Raw genomic sequence first — 9,562 nt, 5'->3', positions numbered from 1 at the left:
GATCACCTGAAAAGAATTTCATTCATTTAACATAAATATCTGCAACCACTAAAGCTGCTGTACCTGATCAGCCATTCATGGAAAGGCTCTTTCTAATGTTTTGTAATTTATAAAGAAAAAGGCAAGGACATGAAAACTAGTGGGCAACAACACGATGGACAATAGTATGAAAACAGTATTATAAGCTTCTTCACAATTAAAATCTCATTACAATCCAGTATTTACTCAACCGCATGCTTGCGAGATTGTCTTAAGTCCTTTACATTAGAAACCAGCTCCATGAGACACAAATCAGCCAAGCAGGACCCAGTAGAGCTAATTTTATTTCAATCAAGCACAATGTTCTCCCCTCAATGGTTAACAGGAGCTCAGACTGAATATGTAACAGTGTGTGGAGTAGAGATTTGTCCCTGCTCCTATGTGAACTGAAACCCTTTATATTTGTGCCTCACAGGTTGTGACCTCTGTGCCTTTAGCTGTAATCTGTGTCAATCAGTCAGCCTGGGCTTAATCTGAGAGAGGGAGAAACAGCCTATCTGTTTAAGGCTGAGGCAGAGGAAGAAAAGAGCTACTGAGAGAAGAGCAGGATGGACAGAAGTCAAAATAGTCATTGAAGTTTTGCTGCTCACTGTACCTTAGTATGGCTTTACTACGAATTCTAACCAACAATTAAGAACCACAAATGGTTTCATGCTGTAAAATATAAACCTAAGTGCAGCTGTAAATGTTCACATTAGAAGCTGAAAAGGATGATCTAGAATTGGATATTGGAGGAAATCTCAAATTATCTATTATTAATTAATTAACCATCAGAACAGCAAAACAAAGTAAAACTGCATAAGTAATGAATAAATTCCACGGGAAGTCATCCACACAAATACAAAAAAACAGAAACACATCCAGGTTTCATGACAAAAACACAACTTGAAGCCATTTCTAATAATAAAAAAAACAACAACAATCCATTACTGTAGCACTGAGAAGAAGAAAAGCTTTACTTACAGAAACTTCCCCCATCACCTCCTGTTAGCAGCAGCAGGTATTAGTGGTGGTCCGATTACTGTGAGCAGCGACACACTCACAGCTCCAGAAACAGCCCATAACCCGGAGACAGCTCCTCAGCGGGCAGTCTGCAGAACAGCACCAAGACCCCAGTTTACTACCCAAACTGGTCCTTTTTCAGCGTGACCTTCAGCAAGCTCGCAGTTTCAAACAGCTCTCTTTATCAGAGGAAAAAACAGGAGCTGGCTGAATGATTATCTGAGGAAAGCCTCGCTTAATCTAATTAGACAATCTGTGGCTTCACTGAGTGCCAGAGAGACCGCTGCTGCAGCTCCTCCTGCTGAGAGCGACATGCCAAGTCCACACACGAACTACGTCTACACCTGCTGCATCCTCTGACTGAAAGGCACACAGTAGACGTACACTCACCAGGTCAACACACACACCCCATCTAAACCTGCTGCTGCTGTGCTTCATACTCCAGAAAGGGTGCGCATTGAGTCCACATATAGCACTGAGACTCCTCCTGCTGAGATGAACCAATTAGATCTAAACAGACCAAACTGTGAAGGTGAATGCAAGTGGTCGGACGTTACAGCCTGACAACCAACTGCAGCCCCAAAGGAAAGTAGTTCAGTACATAACCATCAGCACGACTTCTCATGGAGAATTCCATGAAACAGTCCAACTGTTTGCTCTACTGTGGTCTTTTCACTTTGTTACACACACTTCATCACCCTGAGCAGCAATGATGCATGATGACGTCATGTGACACACGCGCACACACACGGATTACAGTACACAATGACATAGAAGGATTAACTGAGTGTGCACACACACACACACACACACACACACACACAGGATAATATCACTCTTTCGTATTTACGTTCTAGTATTTTTGTTTTGATCTAACATGATCTTTGACCCCACACTCTAAAGAGGTCTACACAGCAGTAGTTTAAGGATTGGCTCGACAGATCAGTGATGGACTACTAAGACCAAAGCTCTGGATTCACTGCTTAACAAAAACCACAGTTGATCAAAATGTTTCTATATTCTCTGCATACAACCATGACGAGCCATGAAAGGAAAAACAAACAGAACACAACACACAGAAAAGAAATCAAAGACTACTTTGACAAAGGCAAAACCAGGGCTGTGCAGAAGGTACAGGCCAGAAGTTTACCCATCATGAGCAAACCCCCAAATTTTGGTAATTTGGGGGTTTTAATTATTTCTTTGAACTTCTTTTTTTTCTTCTTTTTTTGAGTTTTTTTGGGGGGAAGGAAGCATATATCTTTGAGGGATTTAAAAGGGAAGAACTGAATGTACAAGTATGAGGTGAAGCTAAAGAATTTGGAGGTAGTCTTCCCACTTCATTATTTCATCCACTGTGAAATGTACCACTACCACAGGAAGCTTGGAAAAAAAAGTCAGAGCATAATTTACTCCTTTACTCCTCTGACCTCTTGTACCTTAGTCAGATAGCTCACCATTGTCTTGTCTGACCATAAAACTATTCTCTAGAACTCCGTCTTTTGAAATATTTGAGTATATTTATACATTTGAGCCTGTATGTATACCATGTGTGGACTATAGAAAATCCCAAATAAATGTGAAATTGTACCAGTTTCTGATGTGTGATGTATGCTATGTCATTAAAGATGTATGCTGTACAATCAATCCATCCTGGAAAAAGAGGCAGTCAGAGAAATCACAAAGGCCTGTGACTCTAATGCCCATGATGAGGTATGTAAACATCTGAAAGATCTGAAATAAACAACAATCAGACTGAAAGAAGGCAAAACCCAGAGAATAAACACCAAAAAACCAACTGTTATAAGACAGGAACAAAACATGAGGCAAGAAGAATCCTACATGATACAGAGACAGTAGAAACCCTAAAAAGACTGGAACAATAATGTGAAAAACAAAAATGCAATGATACCACAAAAAGTTAAAGGTACTAAAACAACACTAAAAATCAAAACCAGAAGCAAAAAATCATTGTAACAATCAACATGACAATTTGGGGACACTGTTTAATAAAATTTGACTGAAATTCTATCACAAAGTTTATATGCCCTGGTGACTGTTGAAACGAAAGTTAATTTAGATAAAGCCCAAATATTGTTTTGTCACTTGTGTTTTTGTTGCTACAAACATAAAGCAAAATGTCATTTGAATACTTTTTTTTTATTAAATCTCCTTTAATAATATTTTCAAAGTTATGCTAGTCAAGCTAATTGCTAAAACAATTATAACTAAGATTTATGTAGACCACTGGGTGGTTTAGAGCTTTTTGGGTGGCGTTCAAGAATGCCTATATTTCATTTTAGCAGATCTAAAAATAACATTTCAGAAATTCCCACAGCCCATCCAACCAGGAAGGTGACTTGAAACACTCACCAGTATGAAAAAGGGAGGGGGGAGAGGGGGCACTGTGGAATCAGAGCAATAACTTTGAGTGGGAAAAGCCTTTTAAAACCTTACTTTGGGGCAGGGTCACATTTTTTCTATTCGTATCGAAATTGATTACTGAAAATAAATATGACAGTGCATCCAGTAGTCTTAACATGAGTCATAAGAGGCTACTGAAAGAGGAAACCTTGCCCTAAACAATTGATGAGCCTAGCATGATTGACCTGGAAGCAACATCCCAAAGATGTTCTATCTTTGAGGTCAGGACTCTGTTCAGGCCAGGCAAGTGCTCCCAAATCAGATTCTGTCATCCATGCCTTTGTGGACCTTGCTTTGTGCACTAGTGTGCATTCATGTTTGAACAGAAACGGGGCGTACAGGCCGTACAGTAAAGACTTGACAGCTATTTAACACTTCAATACAATTTTTAAAGCTTTGCCTGTCCTTCAAGCAAACTGGAGAGCTATTCCTGAAGACTACTTAAAGAAATTACAAGAAAGCTTGCCTAAGAGAGTGGCTGTGTTGAAGAATGGCTATCTCTACAGTTTCCCAAAGTGACACCATCAGTGCTTTTATTTTGTTAAACTGACAGTATACAGCTCATAATTGTGAATAATAAATTAAATATTTATAAATTTTCACATTTAGATAAACTACAATCACGTAATTTGGGGTATTTTGCATGGATTGCACCATAAAACTGTTAAAATACATTAATAATTTTCTTTGTTTAGATGTAGTTTTTATCATGTTTATATTACAAACATCTACGTTTTGTAAATTGAAAACAGGTTTTTTTTTTGTTTGTTTGTTTGTTTTTAAATTGAAAACAGGTACTGTGAGACACAAGTAGTAAAGTAACTACCCTAAGCAGGACAGAAAGAGCGACCTCTTGTGGATAAAACAGACACTTCTGCAGATTTTAAACAGCCACATGAGGAGGGCCCTGCTTATATTATCGGAGCTACTGAGACCCTATCGTTGCAGATCACCTGATCAAAGTCTGCTAAATGTCCCACGCTTTTACTTTAAAATCAGAATCAGAGACGATCCCGTTTTTGAGGCAATAGTGCCCAAACTTTGTAATAACCTTCAGCATAATGGTCACATTTTACCTGATCAGCTGAATCCGTAATTTGTTTTAAACAACTGCCGAAAACATTTTTTATATATATTTTAGTGTTCTCATAATGATTTCCCCATCCGACAGTCTCGGTCGTTGTGTCCTTGGGCAAGACACTTCACCCGTTGTCTACTGGTGGTGGTCAGAGGGCCCGGTGGCCCCGGTGGCAACAGTGTCCGGCAGCCTCTCCTCTGTCAGTGCGCCCCAGGACAGCTGTGGCTACAATGTAGCTTGCCATCACCAGTGTGTGAATGGGTGGATGACTGAATGTAGTGTAAAGCGCTTTGGGGTCCTTAGGGACTAAGTAAAGCGCTATACAAATACAGGCCATTTACCATTATTCGACCTTAGTTTGCATCTATTTGTGTGTAAGTTAAGTATGTATGTTAGAATGGACGTCTGACCGGATGGCTATTAATGAGTCTGTATGATAGGACTGTATTCTTTAAAAAGTGATACACAAATAAAGGTATTATTGTTGATGTTATTGTTGTTGTTTGTTTTTCCACTCTTCATTTATTCCCCTTTTTGTGTGGTATATGCTTAAAGTCTTTGTTAAGGCATCAGTACTCAGCTAGTGTAATGCATAAACACAAAGAAGGCGAGAACTATTTTGGAGTCTTCTGTCGTCATTGAAGCGGTAATACTAACGACACCTTAACGTTGTCGAAAAAAAAACAAAAAACCTTAACGTAGTCGACGAAGAAGAAAGGCAGTCACGTGTCCGCCACGTGAACAGCTGATTGTGACGTCATTCAGCAACAAGCAACATGGCGGAGTGGAACAGAGGTAAATGTTTTGACACGTATTCACTTCCAAATATTCAGTTGTGTGTTATTTGTGTCAGCTTAGAGATGATGTTACAGCTGGGTGGTACATTTTAAAATGTTATTTTTAAGTATCATTTGCTCGTATAACACCCAAATCTCAAGAGCTAAGCTAACTAGCTCTGACATACTTAAATATTAGCAAAAAGCAAGGCTACCTTGTAAGTTTCATATCAATTGCTATCGCCCTCTAAAGAAGCATCTGCCTCTCTGAAGGGTGATAAAAAGTGATATTATTATTATTAGTAGTAGTAGTAGTAGTAGTATCTTATTAGTTTCCCAAATATGGGATAAGTAATACTCCTCGGCAGTGTTGTAAGTTTACTTCACGTCGTTATTCCGTGCTTAGCTTAAAGGGTTGGATTTATAAAGAACATCCCTTCAGCAGAGACTCTGCTCCACACTCAGATCATGCTGATATCAAAATCATTGATGAAAACGTGTTGTTTCCTGTTGATTTAAACCGAAAATTAGAAACATTACCTATTCTTTAAGAAGTTATGTGTTCAGAACTATGTGCTTGGCAAAATCTTATGAGGTCTATCTGCGGTTTTCAACAGAAACATAACAATTCAAGGAACATTCAGATCCTGTGTGTCATATCTAATCCACGGTGTTTGTGCTTGTCCAGGCCATGGCTCTGTGGATGATGTGCTCGATGCTGAAAACAAACGGCTGGCAGAGAACCTGGCCAACAAAGTGTCCAGACTGAAATCTGTGGGTAACAACCAACAACCGTCCCCTTCAGCGACCAGTCTGATTAATAAATCAGCTGGTCTGTAGTTACTAGGTTACTGCTGTCAAATGTACTTAGTTTTAATTATAAGTAAAGCTGTCAGTTCCCAGAATCAGAATTATTAATTATGCCAAACACAGCCAGTTTTGTTATTTAATGTACTGATACATGGCTTATTGCTTGTAAGAATTTCAGGTGTAGAATAGAATAGAATAATCCTTTAATTGTCCCACAAGGGGAAATTTGGTTGTATCAGCAGCAAAAAACATACATATACAAAAAGAACAGGACGCCGAACAGAAAACACAATATTTACATATTTACATCATGGACAATAGTTACCAGAGCAGAGTACAGTACAGTTGTTAAAATTAGCATACAGATAGTGTGCAAACAGAGCAGGATACTGAAAGATGTTTAAATAGTTAAGAATATTTAGAATAATTAGAAAAGTGCAGATTGTGTATTGTACCTGTGCATTAAAAAGTAGATATGTAACTTACAGTAAGTTAGTGTATATATTAGCTGAGAAAAAGTGATGTGCCGTTATAACAGTAGAAGTTGTTGCAGCAAATGCATTACACAGCAAATGTGTAACCAAATGCATCACTGGTGTAATGGTTGTCTTTTATTAATAAATGTACAGCATTGTGAAAATTTGAAAATTGTACAACCAGTGCCTCCAGTGTAAGATGGGACACCATCAGGCACTTCTACATAGTTACATGATATTAAGATTTTCTCACACCAAGCTTCAGGCTCTTCCTGGTTCAGAACAATCCTCTGGGCATTTACTGTACACTAATGAAAACAACTTGTTTACATAGAGTCAAGACAATTAGTCTGCCTACTATACTGACAAGACATCTATAAAGATTACTGTTATTTTTAGACTGATTCAAAATTTCTGTTATGCTTAAATAAATGACTCATAATTGGTTTAAATCTTGTAGAAATTGTCCCCGATTCAAACCTCTTTGGGGATCCAGAAAATATTTTATGCATGTTCACAGACTTTGACAAATGAGTCGTGTCTGTTTTTAGCAAAGAGTTGTGTTTTAAATCCCTACAACGTCCTGTTTAGTTGGACATCTTCCAATCTGCGCTAAGCTGGTTAGGTACTCAGTGACAGAGCAACAGCCTAAAAGGATAAAGGGTAACCAAGAAGATGTTTGCTTTCCTGTTCTACATTTTCCTCTGCTGTGCCATTCGCTTTTCAGAATCTGCTCTCATGTTCTTTCTTCTGCCTGTAGTCTAACCCTGAGATGATTTAAAACTTCACTTGTTACAAGTGATTGCTTATTAGTACATTTTTGCATGAGATTTCACATTTTAGGACATGATAAAAATAATCTAAAATAAAAAGTAATAGTCCTTACAGGTTTCAAAATGGTTTAAATTCAACCTCAGGTGAGCAAGAACATATGTCATAGGAATTAAGAGAGTAAGTAGCACCCGGGTGAAAGTGAAAGTGGCCTCCATAAAAGTAAACGTTTTGACAGTTTGCTGGTCTGCCACAGTCAGACTTCTACAAATAACTTGATCATCTTCTTGTCTCTGTATCTCGCAGTTGGCTTACGACATCGACAGAGAAGTGGACGATCAGAATGAGTACCTGGATGGCATGGTGAGCGTTTCCTGCCTTAAACACAAATATAGTTAAGCTTTTAGTAAAAAAGAACTGACATTTTAATTTCTCCCATTTGTCTATAATGAGAATATTGTTTTAAATATTCACTGAGTTTCACCCTGTTGTATTTTCACGATGGCTCCTCTGAACTGTTTAGTGAATTGTTCAATCTACAGGTTTCACTGGGACCTAACATTCAGGAAACATTTTTATAAAGTCCCAGTATAAAAAATTAGCACTGTGTTGATTGTCAGAATCTGTGTGGATTGATTCATTTGGTAAACAGAGTGCACATTATATAAGTACAAATCAATACTATCTCAAATATAGGCTGTTTTATTTTTTCTCTTAGGTCAATTTATTGTGAATTATTAAAGAATTATCTCCTCTTTCTTTTAGGACTCAAACTTCATGAGTGCGACAGGCCTGCTCACTGGCAGTGTGAAACGTTTCTCCACCATGGTCCGATCAGGACGAGACAACCGCCGTATCCTGTGTTACGTCTCCATGGGGATGGTCCTGGTCTTCCTTGTTCTTTACTACCTGGTGTCCAGGATCCACCAATAACTGGGAAAACAAGATCAGCCAGGCTCTGATATGGAGCTGAGACTTTAGACTGTAATGTCAAAACTGATTTAAATAAAGACTTTTTTTTATTTTGCACCAAAGAAAGAAAGCACGACGTAGGCAAAATTGGATTGACCAGTTGGAGGTGTCAGTCAGCCCACCGGAGGAAACTGTAGTGGACGTGGTCACATCAATGAGACGCCTGAACTTTGGGATCTTTGAGTTGGCTATGAGTACGTCCCATCCTGCAGCAGCAAGTCCTGATTTGGTTGGAAGACAACAGAGCCCGGACACTCGGGAGGTGGGAATGTCATTCACCATATCCGAGTTTAATTGATTGATGAACCTGTCAATCAGGAGAAAATTTCCAAAAAATCAGTTTGAGTTTTCACACCTAGAGCTTGTTTATCTTCCTCCGAGTCCATCTTGTTTCAGTTCTTGTCACATACAAAAACATCTAACAGCCAAAATGCATCACAAACATACAACACTGTAAGTATTAGGCACATATTTGTCATGCAGGAGGGAGAAAATACAGAAAATATAGAAATGGTGGTGCTGTGTTTAGTCCAAACACCAGTAAGCCACCACATTAAAATTACATGCATAATACATTAACATAAGACTTGTGTTCAGTGTCCTGTGATTTGTGGTCTATATTTATGCTATATTACCACATTCACCTGCATAAATGAGTCACAACAAGAGGGAAACTGAATCAAGAGTCCGACTGTACTAAAGTCAACAACTGGGAAATAATCTGCGATTTTAGTCAGTGTAATGCTCTGCAATGTTGACATTTCTCTCTATCTATGTTTAGTGTTTCCTACTGTCTCACAATGAAGTGCAAGGAAGGAAATGACTGACGAGGCAGAGGTCAAAAAGTTTTATATGTGGAAAATATAGCAATTTTTAATTTGTCCAAAATTAATTGTGTTTGTTACTGCTAGGGCAAACATATGAAGGTCAAACATGCATATATTCATTATTTTGGGGCACTAAAACTAATCAGTCCACCCCACTAGTACAAAAAGTGGTACCATCTGCTTTTGGCTGGTCTTGGTCTTGTCACTGCATTTTGAAAGATAGCTCTTAAGACTTTTGACATGTTCATATGTTATTAGCCATCCTTTCAGTATGTTTGCAATCCAGACTGTTTTTATAATTATAAGAAATGTTGGGACCTATCCTATCCTGTTGATGGGTTACAAGAATATTCATATCATTTTCTTTGCTTCTTTTTTCTTCCACTT

At 38.3% G+C, this 9,562-nt stretch overlaps 1 protein-coding gene across 1 annotated transcript; it reads left to right on the top strand.

Moving 5' to 3' along the window:
- The first annotated feature begins 5,287 nt into the window (after positions 1-5,287).
- bet1l (Bet1 golgi vesicular membrane trafficking protein-like) lies at positions 5,288-9,500 on the top strand. The gene is made up of 4 exons (XM_085357777.1): positions 5,288-5,338; positions 6,008-6,093; positions 7,683-7,739; positions 8,142-9,500. Exons 1-4 carry the CDS (start codon positions 5,320-5,322, stop codon positions 8,307-8,309), a joined length of 330 nt encoding a protein of 109 aa, XP_085213903.1. The 5' UTR covers positions 5,288-5,319; the 3' UTR covers positions 8,310-9,500.
- Positions 9,501-9,562: the final 62 nt, after the last annotated feature.

The sequence above is a fragment of the Diplotaxodon limnothrissa genome, linkage group LG7 (assembly GCF_057381915.1).
Source record: "Diplotaxodon limnothrissa isolate DT_005_m linkage group LG7, D_limnothrissa_male_GT1.1, whole genome shotgun sequence".
Lineage (NCBI taxonomy): Eukaryota > Metazoa > Chordata > Actinopteri > Cichliformes > Cichlidae > Diplotaxodon > Diplotaxodon limnothrissa.
Note: the sequence above shows the minus strand (reverse complement) of the source record. Positions and strands in the feature narration are given on the sequence as shown.

Coding starts and splice junctions, on each gene's coding strand:
- bet1l (XM_085357777.1), top strand. Junction 6,094..7,682: donor AAGTGTCCAGACTGAAATCT/GTGGGTAACAAC, acceptor TGTATCTCGCAG/TTGGCTTACGACATCGACAG. Junction 7,740..8,141: donor ATGAGTACCTGGATGGCATG/GTGAGCGTTTCC, acceptor TCTTTCTTTTAG/GACTCAAACTTCATGAGTGC.